Source organism: Dendronephthya gigantea, unplaced genomic scaffold (assembly GCF_004324835.1).
Source record: "Dendronephthya gigantea isolate DGI-Jeju-01 unplaced genomic scaffold, DenGig_1.0 000015F, whole genome shotgun sequence".
Classification (NCBI taxonomy): Eukaryota; Metazoa; Cnidaria; class Anthozoa; order Malacalcyonacea; family Nephtheidae; genus Dendronephthya; species Dendronephthya gigantea.
In genome coordinates, this window is record NW_021163025.1 from 2429077 (window position 1) to 2450372 (window position 21296).

The following is a 21296-nucleotide window of genomic DNA, read 5'->3' on the forward strand; positions in this document are numbered from 1 at the left end:
GGTTTAACAATATTGGCTGTTTGGTTTTCAATGCTTTACTTTATTTAGTTTTTTTAATGGCCATATTGAATGGCGAATAGGGAAACGTCGGCTTGTGTTTGAAAAGTATAATTTACTTTCGGAAGCTTCACAGTAATATGGCCTACTTCACATCTTCTGTTTTTGTAACATTGTTCTCATGGATCTTTTGTTGCATTCTCAAATTATTCTCAAATTACTTTTCAAGGCGAAGCAATTTCACCAAATTGTTAGCAATTTTTCTTGACGGCAGTTTATTGATCTGACGATCACAATGGCAAATTCTCTATGTGAAATTCTGTGTATTGTAGTCAGTGATTAAAGGGCGGTCGGTCAGACTCGGTCTCTGGTACGAACGATTTCACCTTTACCACACCCTTTTCACCTTTACGCATGTGCAGATTATGCCACGATGAAGACTAACACCACGCATGCGTAATTAGCAAATCAAGTTTTTTCCATTCGACCTTTTTTGCGGTTTGTTGTCGGCGGACGAGAAAGTACGCCATATTTCATTATTTATAGTGTCAACTTGAAATGAAAATAGATTGTTTTCATTTAAAATTTAGCTTTCTTTTCACGTTTTACCGTGTATTCTAGGCTAGTTTTCAATGAAATCTTCGTGACGGATATCTCTTCTGGTTTAAGCGGACGAAAATATCCACAATTTCTGCCGGGTGAAGGCTTTTTAGCGCACAGATTTACAATAGTCAAAGTGACTGGGCGGACGACGGTGTCATTGTGGTAATAATTATCCTGTGGAAATGTCTGCTAAAAACGACGAAAATAGGAAACTCTCACAAGACGAGATAATAAGCAATACGAAAAACGTTGTCCGTGGTTTGGAAACCTTAAAGAATGAACATTCTGGGATTTTGAAAAATCTGACTCCCGAGACATCAAATTATGGCAACGCCGGACATGTTAAAACTGACATTTTAAAATCATCTTTGGAGAAAATCGAATTAGGGATTGGTGAAGCTCAGGTATAAAGATTGCTTGAATATATATCATTATATCGTTTGTGGTGTGACGATATTGTTTATTGTATTCTACCAGTAAATCTTTACCAACCAGTTCTTTGAAAAATAGTATTATAATACACAGATTTATTCATTCTCAGCAAGGGTCAGTGTATACCTAGTGTTTAAAGTGCTCACCATGTTCATCTAAACATTCTTCCAGGTTATGATGGCCCTCGGCAGTCACCTGAGTACCGTGGAGGCAGAGAAGCAAAAGCTCAAGGCTCAGGTTCGGCGACTATGCCAGGAGAACGCTTGGCTACGAGAAGAACTCTCTGTAACGCAACAGAAATTTCAAGAAAGCGAGCAGAAAGTTGCTCAGTTAGAGGAAGAAAAGCAACATTTGGAATTCATGCAGTCCATGAAGAAATATGATGATGTAAGTAGGAATATAACCAGTACAAGACACTCATTAGAAAGCCTCCTTTTCTTGAACTGTGGTCAACTAGGACAACTACGGGCACCCAGGATTTCTGTCTGAATTCTGAGGATTTGACAGATACAGACTTTTGACATTTGTAATCCACTAAGAATTCATTACATTTGATATAATTTTTATCTTTTCTTTTTCTATATATCAAAAACCAGGATAGACAAATTCAGGTAGGTGATAATACATCTTAAGAAGTTTCTTCGCTGTTAAAAGGGCTAGGAAATGTATTATCATATGACATCATCATGTATGAATTGTGTTTGTATTTGTCTCATTAGGACGAAGGAATTGAAAATGATTATGGTAGCATTGCGGACCTATCTCAAGATGAAGAGTCTGAAAATGGTGTTGATGGTAAGTGCCAGGAGTGAATATTTGTTTTGAGTGTGTCTGATAGGTATGATATGTTTATAAGAAACATTTGTTTCTTCCAGATGAAACTTTGAGCCAAGTCTCAGCGACTTCAACTGGTACAACCGCAGGGGTATACGAAATCCCGGCGAGGTTACGAACCCTTCATAACTTGGTCATACAATATGCTTCACAGGTTTGTGTCTTTCTTTTTGAATTAGGATTTAATATACTGGGTTAGAAATGATGAATTAGATCAGCTTTAGAATATAGATTGGTGTATTTGAAGTATGGTTTAATAATCATGGGAATATTCTATATCCAGGGTCGATATGAGGTCGCAGTGCCTTTGTGCAAACAAGCGCTGGAAGATTTAGAAAAGACTTCAGGTCATGATCATCCAGATGTTGCCACAATGTTGAATATCTTGGCTTTGGTTTACAGGTAAGAATTCAAACTTATCTAAATGCATGAATTGAACAAATTTAGAAAAAGATAGGGGGTTATTTCTGGGTGAAGGGATTCAACTGATGGTTGTGACAGACACCAGCAATATCACTTTACTACGTCCCTTTTATTTGCAAATATTCGCTTGTATTCTCGCGGAACGGCTTTTGCATTGGAAAAGCGACGTAACACGTCAGGCCTTAAGCGCTGGAACTTTCCCCCCCCCCCCCATTTTTTTGTGGTGAGTATTAAATATTTGGTAGTAATTATGATAATAAAACCGGTTATGGGAAGCATGGAGTATGTAATAGGATGACTCCTGTTATAACAGATGAGTGTAAATACTATTAAACTGTACGAAACTGTATTAAGGCAAACTATCACGTAATGTATCTTATTATGAATGTAACTTTAGCTTTAGCTTTAGTGAAGAATCTCACCAGAAAAAAACAACGTGTCACCCTGCCTCAACAATAACTCCATTTTACCCTTAAAACCTTGTAACATTTCTTGTAACATTGTAACATTCTTGTAACATTTTTCTAACCTTCCTCTAATCTTCATTACAAACACGATAAGTTCCTAAACGATTCCTAAATGTGATTTTCTAAACATGAATACTGTGTAACACCAATAAAACAACACGTATTACTGCATTAAAAAGACCTGAAGTATCGTTTTTAAATAGTTTTCGGCCTTGAAATCAACGTGATGAGTCACACCCCGTTGTAAGTCATTCGAGTTTTATCCTGGAGATTTGAGTGCTCAGGCTGACACGTGTTTTTTTCTTCGTATAGATTCAATATAGTCCACCAGACAGTTAAGCTGCCTAGATACATAATACAAGACATCCTTCAGTTTATAATGGGGCCTGTTCGAACGAGGATTGATCACCAGGCCACCACGCCGTGTACGGTCGATAATGAACCCGCGGGCTTTGTGGTCAGCTCTGAGCTACCGCTGGACGAGATGGAAAATGAATTGAGCCGGCTGTGCGAGTCACGTGCAGAGCTACATGACGAGAGTATAGAGAAATGCTTGTTTGATCATCTTCACAGTGGCATTTTGTTGTCCAGCAGATAGCGGTATTGCTAATTGGATGAATCTTGCGCCAGTAATTCTTAAGAAACAACCAGATCTATCAAAGCCCTACATAAAATGCTTTGTCCAAGAGAAAAAGAGAAGGTTCGTTTTTGCCCGATTTCAAAACCTTATATACTCAGATCTCTTCAAAGCAGAGACAGGATTCTGGTGTGAGAGGTCTGGTCGTTTAAAACGCTTTTTGTAATAAATTATATTAATATATTGCTCCTTTTCTCTTATGGACTGATTTAATCAAATAGTGTTAATTGAAATGATTAGTTTTATATACAGTATTAAAGCGTTGCACCCCAGTACAAGTACTGTGCTTGATAATTTCCAGCATCATTGTCATTTTCTCTTTTCTAATTTCACTGCATCACAAGCATCGGCTGCAGAAGACAAACACCTTAATTAATGATAAATTTAATGATTTATGTAAAATATTGACATCCCAGACGCTGTTACTGAGGCTCTTTACTTAAAACTACTGATAATCGTTTTCTGAGCTAGAAACACGGCGCCTGCTTGATCAATATTTACCTTCCTGTTGCAAAATCAGAATCACCTTTCAATCTTTTTCCCTAATCGATGATTCAGCAACTCGGAATATCCTCAATATCCAATGTGATTTACTTACAATTGTGATTTCTGCATTTTACCAAAATTAAAGATTGATTATTTTGTAGAGTTTGTATATTGTTTAGGTTTGAACGGGTCTACTAATATATTATCGCGAAATATTTTTGTACAAGTAAAACTGTTTATTTTATGTTTTAATATGTAAAGTTCAATTTAATTCATTTTTAATGGTATATATGTAGATAAGTATTACTTTATATTAATATATTGTTTATAGTTTTAGTGTGTTGTAATAAAATACAATATTATATGGCTTTTCAAAATTCTCTATTCTGATTGGTTGACCAGCGGTCTGTAAAAAGCACTGAGGTAAAAACCCATATCAGGACCGTGGTCCGATTATTAAAAAGAACTGGATGCATTTCTTTCAGAGATCAGAACAAGTATAAAGAAGCCGCGAATCTACTTCATGACGCTTTAACGATCAGAGAAAAAACACTCGGAGAGGATCATCCTGCTGTATGTATTTTAGCCATCCTGCTGGATGAGTGAATCCATCCCTATCCCTCTCAATCCCGATTATCTAGCAATGACCCCCATCCATCTCATACAGATTGTACCCTTTACCTTTCACGACAGTGATTTACGATACAGCCAAGTTTGCAGTCTTAGTAGAAGACTCGCCTTTCTATGTCGGCGTCTTCGTGCAAGGCGAAAGAAACTTAGTTTTAGGTTACCAGGAAGCAACTTTGGATGAGGTTTAAGGGGAAGTCACTCTGTGCGTGAAGAGCTTCCACAAATTACACATTTTTGCGGTATTTGTTTCCAGGTTGCAGCAACGTTAAACAACCTGGCGGTCTTGTATGGAAAGAGAGGAAAGTACAAAGATGCAGAACCGTTATGCAAGAGAGCTTTAGAGATACGGGAAAAGGTTCGTGTCATTATTAGTGAACAAGCAAAGTCAAATCTACTGACAGCTCGGGTTGAAAATAAATATGCTTTTCACCTTTCAGGTTCTTGGAAACGATCATCCCGATGTGGCGAAGCAGCTGAATAACTTGGCGTTGCTTTGCCAAAATCAAGGAAAATATGAAGAAGTATTGTTGATTTATCTTCCCTATATTATGTTGAGCTTGAATTTCTTCTATCTTCGCTTACATATCGTCAACTGTTTAGGTCGAGAAATATTATCAAAGAGCGTTGGAGATTTACACGACCAAACTAGGCCCGGACGATCCAAATGTGGCTAAAACTAAGAACAATTTGGTATGTATTCGAATTCGTTCTTAAGAGGCAAGATCATGCGAACGTTGTGTCTTAAGACTAAGCCAAGCCAGTGTGATAACAAGTCGCAAGGTCCCCGTTGAAACTCACTTCAGACCAGCGTCTTTCACTGACTTATTTCAGTCGCAATCCTCCTGCATGTACTTCGAGGCTTTTTCCAGGTGACTCCGAGCTCCGAACGATTAGAATTCTTCTTTCTGAACAACCATACAACATAAACAAACTTGCAACTGCGACATATTCATCCAGCCCTTGGTTGTGGATTCTCTGCCATTGAAGGAACATTGAACAAAATATTGTGAATATAATATTGTTTATAATAATTTAGGCTTCAGCATACCTCAAACAAGGGAAGTACAAAGCTGCAGAAACGTTATATAAACAGGTAAAACCTTTTGCTGGTGTTCAAATCCTTTTTTTGCTGGTCTACAAATTCTTTTTTTGCTGGTGTACAAATCCTTTTTTTGCTGGTCTACAAATCCTTTTTTTGCTGGTGTACAAATCCTTTTTTTGCTGGTGTACAGATCCTTCTTTTTTCATATCATTTCTCTTTCTGCCACAGGTCTTAACTCGTGCACATGAGCGAGAGTTTGGGACTGAGACAGATGGCAAAGGTGATGAACGTGGTCGGGGTGGGGACAACGCTCCTTACGGTGAATACGGGGGGTGGCACAAGGCTGCTAAAGTTGACAGTCCTACGGTCACGACTACACTACGCAACCTTGGTGCCCTGTATCGACGGCAAGGGAAGTACGAAGCTGCTGAGACCTTGGAGGAGTGTGCTTTGAGATCGAAGAAAAATGTAAGAGGAGAATAGGAGATAAGAAATTAGCTTAACCAGACGAGAACTGTAGTAACACTGGATCAATAAGAGATGATCCTTACTGGACCTCTAGAAAGAACAGTTTAGAACTGATAGAGCTATCCAGTATAAATAAAGTTAGTTTAGTTTAGGTTTCCTCCTGTAGTAACACTGGATCAATAAGAGATGATCCTTACTGGATCTCTAGGAAGAACAGTTTAGAACTGATAGAGATATCCAGTATAAATAAAGTTAGTTTAGTTTAGGTTTCCTCCTGTAGTAACACTGGATCAATAAGAGATGATCCTTACTGGACCTCTAGGAAGAACAGTTTAGAACTGATAGAGCTATCCAGTGCAAATAAACTTAGTTTAGTTTGGGTTTCTTTATGCTAAAAGAACAATTTGCAATCTCTTTGTAATATTCACTCTCAGGCACTAGACGTGATTCGTCAAAGCAAGGTTGTTCAAATTCTATCAGATGGAGGAACTTACTCCCCAAGCACGAACTCCCCTCGGAGTGCTTCCCCGGTGGGTTCAGGTGCCGCTCGGATGGTGGACAAAGACGACCCTGCACTACGAGATGAAGACAAGCGCGCAAACAGCAAACGTGAGAAAGCTTTTACAAGGCTGAGGAAGACGTTGAGCAACCGAGGACAGCGTTTGATGGAAAAGATGGGTGCTGGGACCAGCAGTGATTCTGATCAGCAGCTGACCCGTTCTTCGTCACGTGATAATCTAACGGAGCAAGCGAAAGTTCCTGGATCTGAGCGAATATCACGAAGTACATCTCATCTTGCAGATATCAAAGGCGGCCACGCTGGACACGGCAGCTCCAATACCTTTCATTCATGAAATGATATTGCTCCATTTTCATCGTCTTCACACACGTATTGTTCCATGAAAATCTTAACCTAGTTTGAGGGTTAGACCCTTATGCATTCCTTTCATAAAAAGGCTGTTTTACTGTCTCTTTACTCTTTAGGGGTGAGGAAAATCCTTTCCTTTGAACAGTCAAAAGACTACAGAAAGTACTAGCATTGCTTGGAAATACGTAGAGGGAGTAGAACAGCCTTTATGAAAGAATTAACACGCAAACATATCCTTTTAAATTAAAAGTAATCGTTCGTAAGGAAGATAATATAATTCAGAGATGTAATTATGATATTGACTTGAATCAAGCTGTCATTAAAATACTTGAGAAAAACAACCTGAGTGGTGACTGGTCGGCTTAGCTATTCTTAATGAAACATTTAAATTAGCTAGACCGTTTTATTGGAAAACATCTCGTTGCATACCATAGCTACCATATAGAACCAGCTACAGTAACATTTACTGCGCTCGTTCATCATATGATGCATTTGACGGCATTAACCTTTTCTGTACTCGCTTGTGGAGCGAACATGAAGTACCGATAGTTGCAATTTTTGGAGAAGATGGTTTGTTTTGCTTCAATCTCTGTCTAAAAACGGACAATTTCTCGCTTTCAACGACCGATGTCTGACTGCGATGGTTTACAAAATAAGCTAGGAATGTCCCCTTGTAGTAAAGGAAACGATGTACCTCAAAACACGGAAGATGAATGGTCGGAAAACATTGAAAATTTTGAACAAGTACATGAAAATGGTGGCGATGTAATTGTATCAAGTGACAGTGACGAAGATGGCGAAAATTTGGCTGCTCAAGGATATATCTCCCTTGCCCAAAGTGAAGACGATATTGCAGCAAATGAAATTGAACAGGTATGTGTTTGTTATTGAAGTATACGACTTCATTCAATTGATCTATTTTAATATAATTTATATTTAACACCAACAATATAAAGACATTCTTTCCTTCCAGGCTGAACAAGAGACGAGTGCAGACAGTAATGAGGAAAAACCCGATATTCAAACTGAAGATCCTGAAGAGTCCAGAACGTTTCCTAGTGGTTCATCAACTGCCGCCTTCTCATCTTCCTCACAGGCTCAGATGGGTGAAGGTATTATAGTTTGACATATGCTAGCTACCTTAATTCGGCTTAATATCCCCCATCTTTTTGTCGCTGAGATTTGTATCCTGCTTGTCAATGTTAGAAAATTGTTCGGCATTGCTTACGTGATGTCTGATTCCATCTGGTCTTTTTCAGATGAAATAAATTTGATAAAATCGGTAATGACAAACATTCAGCTGCCAAGCTCTGCTATTCCTGAGTGGGCAAAGAAAGTACCAGAGGAAAAGTGGAAACAACCACTTGTTTCTGCTCTTCAACAAAGAACGAATAAAAAGTAGAATTATTTAAATACAGATAGTTAGTCTCCAAGTCAATGTAATTCTCTCTATTTCCCACTGACCCAACCTAAAGGAACACAAATTTGCTAGTCCCTCTCTTTTTTCACATACAACTACTCCAGGATTCTAATCTCATCCATTTTTAGATGGTACCCACTAGTTGCCTTGGGGTGGTATGCCCACCTAACCCCACGACCCTATCCACATCTTAATACCTCCTATTCACCCCTTTGGTTACTTTACCATAGCAATCCTTTGAACATTAATGTCCTCCACCACCCAAAGAATTAACCTTCTTCAATTACATTTATTTGTGAAAATTTTATTCTCTTGTGATCTCATTTTAATTTTACAATAATTCTAAGCATTTACAACAGTAATTTCTATCCCTACACATTATATCATGAAATTGCAATTCTGTAATTCTAGACATTCGTTTATGTTATTATTACATTGCCTAATTCAACGACAACACTCACAAAGATTACTGCCTATTCAACTTTTTCGTCAAACAAATAAATACAATGAGATTTTCACATTCCATGCTTCAAACTCCGACTGAATCATCCTAGGTATAATAATGTATCAAATCATTTTCCCAAGACTATAATATATACTACCATATATATAGCTATAATTAGTGGTGATAAAATATAGAATAAAACCTAGAACATTTAGTCCAATATTTTCAATCTATTTCGCATTAACAACTTCTTTCTTTAATCTCGCTGCCAATGCTCGTCTCAATTCTAGTTTCTTTGCGTCAACAGCGACTTGCGGTTTCTCTGCCTCAGCCCCTGTTGTGACACGGCGTGCAACTCTGGACGACATGGGACGTTTGGGCGTTTCCTCCTCAAAGGTGTTGAGACATTTTGTACGTTGCTGTTTTTTCAAATTCAGTAACTTCTCTCTTTGCATACGCATGTACTGCGCTCTTTGTGCTATTTGCTCGTCCATTGATGCTTGATCAGCAGACTAAAATAATACATTGAAAAAAGATCAGAATCAGAACAATTTATGTGCATATGTTAAGCTCCATTTTTATTTCTTTACTACCTTTGATGCAGAAGCCATGTTTCCTGAAGGTGTATTTGCTTCAGCCAGGGCACTGCTCAGCCAGCTTTTAGCAGCATCAGCTGGAGTTGAAGACTTTCCCAATGCAGGCAAAGGCTCTGTAGTTTTTGCTGTCTTTGCAGCAGGCTTAGTGGATGTTGCAGGAGCTGAAAGGAAAAAAAACACAAACTGCTAGAGCTATTCTGTGAAGAATGAAATTAGCATCAAAGACATTAGTTAAATGAGAACATTTAGATTTAGCATTTATTACCAGCGCACACAGGGACAGATTTTGGTTCTTCACTTTTTGCCTTTGATTTTGCTGGTTCAGTTGGTTGTGTTTTCTTGCTGCCAGACGACTGGGCTTTAGGTGGTGGTGATGCTAAGGAAAGTTATAGAATAGGTAAATATGAACTTAACTTGATACAAGTGAATGAATTGAAGAATAACAAGTACTGCAGGTAGACCAACCAGACTTTGTCTTTTCCTTCAGGGGACTTTTGGTTCCAGATTTACTTGAACTTGGCTTTGGCGATGATGATTTCTCAACTTTTGGTTTAGTTCTAGGGCTTTCTGTTCTAGGACTTTCTGTTCTAGGGCCTCCTGATTTTGGGCTCTCTGTTCTTGGTGTTTTTTTGCCAGGTACTTCAGCAGCCATATTAGCTTCCAGCTTTAGAGTGAGAGACACCATTCTTTCCATGTTTCGAAGTTCATCTTCTGCCCTTTGATACAACCTAAGAAAGAAAAAAAGGAAAGTGATAGGCAAGCGTGAAGTTTAGACTTAAAATGGAATAGATATTGAAGTGTTACTATGGACCTTAACACAGTACCTTTCACTCTCTTCTTTTGAAGACAAAGCAAGTGTCTTTTCCATTTTTTCTATCTCTTTTTTTCTATCCTTTTCTTTCTTATATTCGTCTTCTGACAACTTAATTACCTCTTTTAATAACTTCTCTTCTTCATTTTGATTTTGACGTTTTGAACTCTTGGCCTTTGATTTATCCATTTCTAGAATAAAACAAGGATCTCAGATGTAAATATATGAATATTAGCTCCCCTCCTCGCTCTTAATGACCTGCGACCACTGCATGGTGTTCATAAATCTTACTTTGTTACCTGATTCAAAAACTTTGGGAACCACACCATTTCTTTGCTGGATCATGTGCAATGCTTGTAGTTCTAAATCAAGATTCTTCTTCACCATGATACTCTTGAATAACTGAAAGTCCTCTCCGGCCCAAACTTGTTCAAATATGGACTAATATTTTATGACAAAAAGACAATTAATGCCAAACTGTTTAATGACTGACAGCTTGAGCTAACAGGCTGAGTAACTGGATTTCTAACTTACCCTGTCGGCAACCTTTGTCTGATCTTCGTTATTAGAGCCTGCTTCGCAAGCCATCACAAATTGCTCTTCAGTAATACCAACATCTTTTAGATAACTTGTCAATAACTCTTCCACCTAGTTGAAAAAAGTGACCAAAAAAAGTATATACAACCTACATCCTATCCCATCCTATTTACCCAGGCAAAAATTGGTTCACTTACTAAAGCACTGTACTCTTTGTGTATTTCAGTCAGTACTAACATGTTTTCATCACTGGAATCAAACACTGAAAGTGACAACATTCAAATATTTACACATTGTTTATATCTAGTGAATATTCATCCCTGCAGCTGGGTAAAGAAATAAATTTGACTCAATTTTGTTTTTATTTGACAAGCTCCCTGAAGTAGGAAACATTGCACTGAATTAACAGCCAGATGTACAAAAACTAATTCACATTTGACTCTCAAAAACCACTGGTTAACACCAGGAAAATCCCCCCTTAGAAGAAGGAGAATGTAACCCATATATGTTCCTTGTACCCATTCAAGTACTGAAAGCCTTCATCGGCTCCATGCTATCCCATATTAACCACAGTGGTTAACCAGACATACAAACACCTGTTAAATACAGAGATATGGCTGGGCATGTAGACAGCAACTTAAAAAACAATGGTATATGTATTGTATATGTATTAACATGTTAATTGCTTCTCAAATTTGCATATTCCTGTCTGGAACAGGTGCATGAGTTATAAGTTTTTTAAAAGCAATTGAAATTGCTTTGGGTATTTGTCTTTATTACTTTACAATATCTTATCTGCAACGATAGGAGCCTTGTCTATTATAAGCCAGTATTTAGATTTAAAAAAAAAATTACGTAGACACGATCTTCGAAAAAAATTAATACTTGGAATTTCGAAATAAGAAATTTATAATAAATTTATAAATTGATTTTTATTACACAGCACCTAATCCAAGCTAATAAAATCAATAAAATATGAAGCTATGTAAACCAGGTAGAAGATGGTATTCATTTAATCATGTTTAACCGAGCTATTAATACATAGACAAAGGCAAACTTGTGTATAAAAATATTAGCATATTTACCGATGCAATGTTTCTCGATAAACGAGACGATCGGCATATTCCACATGGGCGATGTTAGAAATCCAACCACCCCGTCAAAGACAAATTCCCAATCAGTCATCTTCGTCGATGAAATCGTTAGTTTGCTGATACGAAATGAATAAAATGTGAAAAATGTCCCGATCCTGGCGATGAGAAACTCAATGGAATCAATGGAATACAACAAGTCATCAACACATCAACACAAGCTCGAAGAGGATCATGGACTCGCGTCATCGTCATGGCAACGCTGTCGTGACTCTTCGCGACGAGCAAGATGGCCGCCACATGAGGAGTGAGAAATAAAAGGATATTTTGTTTCCCGTAATTGCGAGGTGTTTTGAGAAGAAACGACTCCGGAAAATGGCCATGGAACTTGTAAAGGCCTCGGATCTCTCCGCTGTTGTTCATAAGGCTATTGATAATCTGCATGAATTGGGTAAAAATGCCGTTTTTTATCTCATTCTCTGAGCTGACTGTGCACTAATATATAGACTCTTTATTAATACGCCATTCTGAAAACATACCACATATTTAACCTTCCTTTATTTTCATATAACCTTCCTTTAATTCCATATTTTCCAGTTGATGGCTAAATTATGTACATTGTAAAGAAGATATGTACATTTTTTGTAATAATTTTAATTCGTAAAATTTCCATTATACCGGTACCTTTTTCGTCAATTTACTTTTGACAGCCACGGTCGTGCAGACCAAGAAAGATTTTAGAGAGGATGAATATGACGCCTCGAATATTGAAATCATCATTGAAGCATTACAGGAGATGGTTAGTTCAAGAATAGTTTGAATTACTTGAAAGCTTCGCTATTTTCAAAGTGGTAATATGATTTTGCTGTCTCAATCAGAACTGCTCTGTAAATAACAGCACCAATCTTGTTAGGATCGTGACAGATTGAAACTTCATGAAATGTTGGAGAGTGAGACGATCAAAGCGAGTTCTTTGAGATACCAACTCCATAGAATGCCAACACAAATCAAAGATGAAGTCCAAGGTATAGCAATGGGATTACGTTGTTCTGCATTTATTATTGAGTTGTTTATCATTGCAAAATTTTATGCCGATGAGTTCGCAAATTAACGAATAAACAGAAACATGATAAGATCGTTTTAAGACCGGTATCATTCTAACATAAACGATCTTGAAAACAGCTTCAGTCTATTTCGATTTAAAAGGCTAAATCTGTCTTAAATTTAAGATGCGGTTCTTGCTGCACGCGACTCAAACGAGGCAGAGATTCAGAGGTTGAAGGTGCGAACTTTTGAAACGGTTTTTCTTTTTCGACCGTGCTTAGGGCTAAAAACTTCATCAATGTTTTAAACTCATTCTGAACGTCTTTCATTCAACCAGGATAATTTAAGTCAGATCAATTCAAGCATTGAAAAACTGGAAGCAAGAAACAAGGAATTACTGAGCGAAAACTCAAGATTAGAGTGAGTTAAAATGTTGAAGAAATGGATGATCGAATACGATTGAACCAAATGTTTGCTTCAATTCTCTCTGACTATGAACTGTAATTTTAACGAGAAGTTTATTTGGTGATAAGCTGCGATTTTCCGTCAGCTTTCGCCTTTGCTCTCGTTTGACCGCCACTGATCTTTGCTAGTTACAGGATGGCTTCCTAGCATTTGCTCTCTGTTGGTTTTTAGACCAGAAAGACACGAGGCACTGAACGAACACGATACTGTCGTTGACCTGTTGAACCACAAAATGGCTGACAAAGCAAGGTTGGCAATGAACCATTATAGTTCTAGAACCATTCTAGTGCTATTGAGCTTCCTTTTTTCACCCTTTTATTTTCTGCTTCGGTTCATATCTCAACAGCAAACAAATCACGTTGAATGAAACGAGAGATACATTGCGAGAGACATACAAAACGGTGAGTAACATCCTCCCCCCCCCCCCCATGGGAGCTGATCGTGATCATAGTACCAGAGTATAGCAGCGCTGAGTGCATGATGGTAGGAGCGATCTTTGATCCCTCGTTTGACTTTGTCTCCCTGTGTACAGATAATCCAGTTGGAGGAATCTATAGTTCAGTTGAAAGAGGATCTCACGTTGGAGAGAGAAGAGGCCGTTGAAGAGAAGGAAAGACTACAAAAGGCAGTGGTATGGTATATCACAGTTTATATTGATTTGACTTGTTCCGTATGTTATCGCTCGGTTTTTTTACCAAATCTTGTCTTTGATCTTAGGAAGATACTCGTACAAAAGTGAAGGAACAGAAGATAGCGAACGAGGAACAAAGAAGGTAAATGAGATCATCTCTGGTTTCCTCAGAGGAGGAGGAAGATTGACAAGAGATGGCAAGAGAGAGAGAGAGAGAGAGAGAGCGAGCGCTGGTCTGTATTTTTAACTATAATCTCAACTCTTAAAACGTCCCAACCAACTTCAAGTTGGTACGAAGGAAAAAATAAGTTTGTGCAAACGTTTCAATTTTTCCGTCAGACAAGATCAGAAACTGACGAGGCTCGTATTTTCTGGTGAAATAAAAAAAAACACTCTGATCACCAAATTGTAGTATTCGAGCGACAAATGTTTCTTTCATATTTTAGTGAAATTGAGAGCTTGCAGGAAGACCTTGTGGATAGTGAAGCGCAGTTAGACGCTAGACGAAAGGTACTGGATTCTATTCATTGTTTCCGCTTCATTTCTTTATCCAATAAAGTGAAATAAATAAAAAGCAACGTTTCTGCGTTCAAACAAACAGGTCATTCGTCGTTTTGAAACCTCCAAGGCTAAACTCGAATCACAAGTTGTTCAGCTAAGCCGCGAGCTTCAAAAAGCAATAAAGTCGAACTCGATCCTAACACAAGAGGGGTTAGTACGATCATGTTGAATTAATGAATGCTTCATGTATAACTGAATTATTCCGTGGATTCTTCTATATTTCTGCTTAGCATGAGAGTTATGAAAGCGCATCAGGATATGTTGACGAAGCTGGGAAATACCAAAGCTGGACTAGATCATGAATATAAAAAGGTAGCCATTGTCATTAGAAAGGCCATACTTTGAAAATTTCTGCTCAGGATTGTTCATTCGATGTTTAATTTGTTTTCCAAGCTTGAAGGCACCTTGACAAGTGCAAAAACAGAGAATACTAAATTGACTCTTAAAAAGGAAGCAATGGACGAAGGTAGTATCTATGAGAAAACATTTTTCTATACAACACTTCATGACTCGCTTTTTTCTGACTAATGATTGTGACTAACCAGAGGCCGCTAAATCCATTGGCTAAATCTCAAAAATTTGATTTAATTTTTAGACTTCGAGATCATTTCAGGCCAGTGCGAGAAATTGAAAGAGCAAGTTAAGGAGCTTGAACGAAGGTTTTTAGTATTTAGTGTCCTTTGAAGTATTTCTCGGGAGCCTTGAAAATTCCTGTCCATTTGTATCATCCATCCTTGCTCAGTTTTACCCTGTCTTGAAATAATCCTGGAATATGACTATATTCCTCACCCGGGTTTAATCCCACAGAAGTGTTAACATGTCTCGTGCTTGAGATCATGTAATGTCGCATTCCAGGCTACGGCGGACAAGAGATCAGCTGCAAAGCAAGAGCGACGAATGTACGCGCGTGAAAGATGAAAACAACGAACTTGAAGATGAAATCAACCAACTGAAAGAAAGCCATCAGTGAGTGTCTGAGGCGGTGAAATAGCTTACTATTATAGTCAGGTGTCATCGTCGGGACTGTTTGGCCAAGAATAGTTTTAATGGAAAGAATACTCCTCCTATATAGTAATATGCTGAGGAAACTTTTCGCAGTAGTTGATGGTAACTGATGAGATTGTTGTTCTTCACAGAGCCATGTCAGAAGCTTTTAATAAACGAATTGAAGAGCTGAAGGCTGCGTTGAAAGGCGAAAGATCGGAGAGGTTTTGTATTTTATAATTACACTGTGTTGGTACCCAACCATACCATTACCATTTTTCATCAATAAACTATACCATATTTCACTACACAAATCTGGATGGTACCACACTATTCCTATTACTATCAATCATTAAAGTAATATTATCACACCACACAGTTTTAGCTGTAGTTATTCGGTTATTCATTCCCAAGTGGACATTTTCAGCATTTAAACGAGACAGACAAAATATAATGTATTGCTATAGTTGTTGTGTACCTTCATTGGCAGAAAGCAAATTAAGGAAGTGTCCATCACGAGCCCTATCAACTAATCTCGCATAAGAGAAACTTACCTGTCGTCATTCCATGCTGTGAAATATTTTGTGCCTTCCAGAACATCGTTACAAACAAAGAGAGACGGTGTAACAAAAGAAGCTGGTGAATTTAAAAGTGAATACAGCTCTTACATGGTCAAGATGTCCGACACTATTCAGAGTGCGAAAAATGAACATTCAGAGCTCACGCAGAAGGTAGTTATTATACACTTTCATATCACTTTTAAAATCTGGAAGTTCATTGGCGGACTCGACAATGGTCGAATACGCTATTTTCCCGCGGACTCGACGATGGTCGAATACGTTATTTTCCCGCGGACTCGACCATGGTCGAATACGCCATTTTCCGGCGGACTCGCGACGATGGTCGAATACGCTATTTTCCGGCGGACTCGACAATGGTTGAATACGCTATTTTCCGGCGGACTCGACGATGATCGAATACGTTATTTTCCCGCGGACTCGACCATGGTCGAATACGCTGTCAATCGAATATTATTCTCTTGTAACGAGCCATTCTCAACTCATGCAGGGGGATGAACTTCAACGAACATTACGAGAAGATGAACAGGAAATTTTAAGCAAACAGGAACTCTTAAAGAACAGCAAGCAATCTTACATCGAAACTCAAAAGAAGTTGAGAGATGAGCTGCAAAAATTACAGGTATCATTTCGTTGCTTGCTGTATGAGACTCTGGTTGGAATGGATTTGATAAACTGCTCTGCATACGTGCAATATCTTTGCAAGGTTCCAGTCAATAGTCCCTCGGGCTTAACAGAATGAAACTAGGACCCAGGTCTCGTATATCAAAAAGTTTTTTTTTCATTTTAGGACTCGATCAACAAAATTGAAAAGGATATTGAGGATAAACAAAGGACAGTCGGTGATAAAACGGTATGATAAACCATCCAAAGTTATCCTTGTGCCCAGGTTTTCGTACTTATTCTACTTATCCTACTTATCTGGTACTCCATATAAGGAGAATTTAGAAGCAAAGTGCTCTCTTTTTTTAAGCCTGCCTTTGAGATTCTGGAGCAAGAGTTTGAAGAAAGTTCTAAAAATTTTAGTGAATTAAAACAGTCGATTGTTGGTAAGCCGATAAAGATATTCTCCCCAGGTTTTTCGTTGTTATGAACTTGTATTGTGTTGAAATTTGAACGTTGTTTTTTTAGATTTAAAGAATAGAAAGGCGAGTTTGGAATTGTCGATAAAAAGAACTGGAAAAGAAAATGAAAAAACACTAAAACCTGAGGTATTGTCGAACCTAGTTCAGAGCAGAAGTATTTCTTTGAGGCAAATGATGAATGGTCTATTGATCCGTCACTGAGATAACGAACTGCCATTGAACTGCTTAATATAAAACAACTCACAAGAAAGACGAATTTATACGAACGCAAAGATTTTGTGCGATTCTTTTTATTTAGGTTCATTTACAAGACGAGCTGAAAAAACGCCGCGCTGACGCTCTTCGCATTATGACAGAGCAAAATGAGGAAGTCAAAAATATTGAGAAAGAAAATTATTTCTGTTGTAAAAAACTCAGCACTGTTACGAAGGAAAATGAAAGGTAAATGAAAACAAATTAACTTTATTTATACTGTTCTTCCTTGAGGTCCATTAAGCATCATCTCTTATTCATTCAGTTCTTAAATACTTTTTCATTTCTTCCATGAATCCTCTTCACGTCCGTTCTGGTTGCAAGGTTCAGAGAGGTATGGTCCAGTGAAATATCGATTATATATATGGGAAAATAATGTACGTCTAAGATTCTAACTTTATATGTTGTTCATAAGGCCATAGAAAACATGGAAAAAGAAATCAAATTGTTGGAGCAGCTGAACGAGGCAAGTGGATCACGCCAAGCTGATCTTGAACAACAGGTTTCTGGATATCAAGGTATACTTCTTTGATTATATTTCACGGGACAAGACCCGGCCAGCAAAAATCTGTGGGATGCTACGTATATCCCCAGTGCCCGGGTCTCAACAATTTCAATATTCATCGTTTCGTATCATTTTACAGCGGATGTGTTGACCGCGAGAGACGAAGATTTGAAACTTGATAAGGTAAATTGTGCTTTTCCCAACTATCAGTGCGTAAAGAGAACTTGTAGATTTAATCAGACCACATGCAATGCAGGCATGGAGCAGTTAATTTAAAAATACAAGGACATGTTTTACCAAAGTTAAACGAGTGTTATATTGTTTTTTTTATTTGTTTTAATCGACGATCTCTCTGCTTTTCATTTTCACATATGAATTCCTTATCCAGGCGTTTGCCGAACGTGATATTAAAATCTTGGAAGATATTAAAAAGCTTCAGGACGAAACGAAAGGAAGAGAATCGAAGTAAGTCGTGTTGAAATATTTGACGCGTTAAATTCTCATAATTCATCGCTATGTTTCTGTTTTAAATATAATATAGAGTCGACGGTATTCACGTCAAATTACAACACGAAATTAGCCTTTTAGCTTCGTTTATCGACGGCGTAGCAAACTTGCGTCCCAAAGGTAAGTTATGGGCGATCTGGCCATATTTTCATCTGGTTAAAATTTCCATGGACTATTGTTTAAATATGAAACATTTCCTTATATATTGCAGAGACAAGTGCAAAGACATCTTCATAACGGATAACAGTGTCGGTATATGAAAAAAAACAAACAAGTTCTTTGAAGATAATTTAGAAATTAGAAAACATCAAACATATATATATATTTTTAACCTATAGAGAGCAAAGCGCAAAAGTTATTTAATAAATTCAAGAAGAAGCGGAATTGTCAAAGCAATTATTTTAAAACCAAGCCAAACAATTAAAAAAGCAATTTGAAATTGCCAATGCATTTGGATAAAACGCAATTACGTTTTGCGCGCGCAGCTTGTTTGACTTGTGGTTTGTGTTTGCTGACGCTAGTTAAATATTAATTACATGACGTCATATGGTTTTTCCCTGAGTTTATACTTCGGCGTGAGAGTTGTTGTGCCCTGACATATACTTTGAAATATCGCCACTTTTAGTCGAGAAAAAGCGATGGAAAACAAGGTTAATCTCCCAGAGACGAATGGAACTACAGTTCACAAGCGACAAAAGACGATTGATGCAGTAAACGAGGATTTAACGGCCGAGAAACGTCACGATCAGTCCACAACTCAAAATGTCGTTCCCTACATGACTGTTGATGAAGTTCCACCGCAGTTTAAGGAAATGTTCATCGTTTCTGGCTATCGGAGACCATACTCCTCGGCGAAAGAGTGTTTCTTGAGCATACTTGACGTAAAAAGTAACGAATGTTTAAACGTTTGGACACATTTACTACCATTATTTTGTTTTATCATTCGTTTCGTTCGGGTGTTTGCTAGCATGTCCTTCACAGATCCGTATAATTATCCTCTATTCTGCTTTGCGCTCTGTATCTGTGGCTTTTGTTCCATGAGTTGTGGAGCTCATATGTTCAACTCGATGTCTCCCAGGCTCAGACATATCTGTTTCTTCTTCGACTACGCGGCAATAGCTGTCTACTGTTTTGGTGCCTCGCAAGTATTTTTTTACTATGGCAGACCAGCATTTAGCGATGTTCCTTTGTACAACAATCACTGGCTGTTTCTCGGTTTGAGCGCGTTTATAAGCCTGACAGCGAACTTCCTTTGCTGTGCTTCACGTCATCGATGGTTGAGCATGAAATACCTCATCCGAACGACGCCTTTTGTATTCGCGTTTCTGTACATCGTCTCACCTGTAGTTTGGAGAACCTATACCTGCGTGGAAGCCATCGACTGCAATTTGGAGTCATTAAGCTACCACAAACGACACGCAATGTTTTATCTTTTCGCTGCGATCATCAACGTTGCAAGGCTTCCGGAACGGCTAACACCGGGAACTTTTGATTGCGTTGGAAACAGCCATCATTTTCTGCATTTGTTCACAGCGATCGGCGCCTCAGACGAGTTCTCGGCCATTTTCAGTGACATGACAAATCGACGCGAGGTTTTAAACGATTGGGCATCCCCAACGTTCCTCAACTCCGTCGGAATTATGCTGATATTTGCCGTTGTCAATATTGCAATTGTTTTGTACTTTGCTAAACAACTAAAATCAGACAAAGAAGAGGGAAACACCGGCTTGCCGGAGTAAGCAATCGAGAAAAAACAATAGAAAACTAGACGAAAATATAAAATGCAGCTAATATTATTGCGTAGTACGATTATTCTAAAATATGTATTCTTCAGAACTTTGTGTTTCAAATATATTGATAATAACTACAATGGGTTTTTCATGCATTTATATTAAGATATACAGCACATATTTTTTTAATGCTTTGTCTTCGCCATTCCTTTCTTTTCGATACTTTTTGTAGTGATTGTCAATGATTTTTTTTTCCTTTTATTATGCCAAAAGTTGCAAATCAATAATTAATGTCGCTAAGCTGAAAATCTACAATATTTGCATTATTTTAATAGGCCTGTCAAAACTATATTTTATTTTCACGTGGCAAAATGAAATAATTTGAATATCAGAAGCATTTTCGCCTTCGAAATGGAATTTTTTTGCCTGTTCTGAGAACAAGAAGAGGGTCAAGAAAAGATGGATTTTGAACAGCCAACTCGACCTTATGTCAATGTTTGTATTTATAATTTTATTACTGAGAACAATCCTTTGTGATGCCAGTCGTGGGTGAGTGCATATAAAGACCTCTGTTTAAAGACAAAGGCTTCAGAAATATCCCATCAGCGTTTTATCGAAACGAAAAATTCAGAGGCTAAAAAGGTGGGGTTCATTTCCGCCCAAATTCGATGTGGTTTTCTAGCGACTTATTTGGGTATTATCAGGACATTTGTCTGGAAGTTCTTGAAAATGAATGATAGATTTTAAGCATGTATACTCGTTGTTTTGAAACTTTGATAACAGATTAAACATGAAAAAAATAGATTGGCATAAAGATATCTATCGCGTGACAATAGTTTTTGCGGTATTTTGAAGATAAAGAATCACTTTACAACAATCTTTAATTTGGAACGGTGGTGTGATTTTAATAAGTGTACTTTGTACCCCCCTCCAGGGAAAAACCATTATAAGCAATCGGTCGTTGATTATCGTGATCTAGATGAATCGATTGCTTAATCCATATGCAAGATCATAATAACCACGATAATCCTAAAACACGCCCGGTGTAATCGAGTTAACTGGTGTAATCCGAAATCACAGATCCTAATCAGTGATCCTAATCGATAAAAAATATGAACATGTAATCACAAAAGGTCTCCATCAGCGGTAAGAACATAGAGATGGTAT

At 37.8% G+C, this 21296-nt stretch overlaps 5 protein-coding genes across 6 annotated transcripts; 4 read left to right on the top strand and 1 right to left on the bottom strand.

Moving 5' to 3' along the window:
- The first annotated feature begins 331 nt into the window (after positions 1-331).
- Positions 332-7228, top strand: LOC114520220 (kinesin light chain-like). The gene is made up of 13 exons (XM_028540446.1): positions 332-1004; positions 1204-1419; positions 1629-1643; positions 1752-1827; positions 1908-2020; positions 2150-2268; positions 4365-4452; positions 4763-4864; positions 4947-5030; positions 5110-5199; positions 5546-5602; positions 5780-6019; positions 6454-7228. Exons 1-13 carry the CDS (start codon positions 783-785, stop codon positions 6871-6873), a joined length of 1842 nt encoding a protein of 613 aa, XP_028396247.1. The 5' UTR covers positions 332-782; the 3' UTR covers positions 6874-7228.
- Positions 7229-7388: 160 nt separating this feature from the next.
- LOC114520223 lies at positions 7389-8610 on the top strand. Its single transcript, XM_028540450.1, has 3 exons — positions 7389-7760; positions 7861-7999; positions 8147-8610. Exons 1-3 carry the CDS (start codon positions 7515-7517, stop codon positions 8287-8289), a joined length of 528 nt encoding a protein of 175 aa, XP_028396251.1. The 5' UTR covers positions 7389-7514; the 3' UTR covers positions 8290-8610.
- Positions 8611-8638: 28 nt separating this feature from the next.
- LOC114520221 (cilia- and flagella-associated protein 36-like) lies at positions 8639-11989 on the bottom strand. Its single transcript, XM_028540447.1, has 9 exons — positions 11782-11989; positions 10894-10958; positions 10694-10807; positions 10459-10600; positions 10173-10350; positions 9814-10076; positions 9614-9724; positions 9346-9509; positions 8639-9264 (listed from the first exon to the last, which is right to left on the bottom strand). Exons 1-9 carry the CDS (start codon positions 11879-11881, stop codon positions 8983-8985), a joined length of 1419 nt encoding a protein of 472 aa, XP_028396248.1. The 5' UTR covers positions 11882-11989; the 3' UTR covers positions 8639-8982.
- Positions 11990-12036: 47 nt separating this feature from the next.
- Positions 12037-19115, top strand: LOC114520218 (myosin-11-like). 2 transcript variants are annotated; one of them, XM_028540444.1, is made up of 29 exons: positions 12037-12238; positions 12498-12586; positions 12701-12812; positions 13017-13069; positions 13169-13251; positions 13468-13545; positions 13643-13697; positions 13829-13927; positions 14014-14069; positions 14374-14437; positions 14529-14638; positions 14719-14800; positions 14882-14954; positions 15084-15147; positions 15344-15454; positions 15625-15696; positions 16068-16203; positions 16541-16672; positions 16841-16903; positions 17024-17099; positions 17182-17261; positions 17434-17576; positions 17712-17721; positions 17803-17905; positions 18032-18075; positions 18281-18357; positions 18434-18519; positions 18611-18651; positions 19025-19115. In XM_028540444.1, exons 1-28 carry the CDS (start codon positions 12163-12165, stop codon positions 18634-18636), a joined length of 2253 nt encoding a protein of 750 aa, XP_028396245.1. In that variant the 5' UTR covers positions 12037-12162; the 3' UTR covers positions 18637-18651; positions 19025-19115. The 2 variants fall into 2 exon arrangements, with proteins under 2 accessions (XP_028396245.1, XP_028396246.1); XM_028540445.1 differs by having other exon boundaries at positions 18611-18647; positions 19025-19112.
- On the top strand, positions 18658-20243 carry LOC114520222 (membrane progestin receptor gamma-A-like). Its single transcript, XM_028540448.1, has one exon. It carries the CDS (start codon positions 19038-19040, stop codon positions 20136-20138), a length of 1101 nt encoding a protein of 366 aa, XP_028396249.1. The 5' UTR covers positions 18658-19037; the 3' UTR covers positions 20139-20243.
- Positions 20244-21296: the final 1053 nt, after the last annotated feature.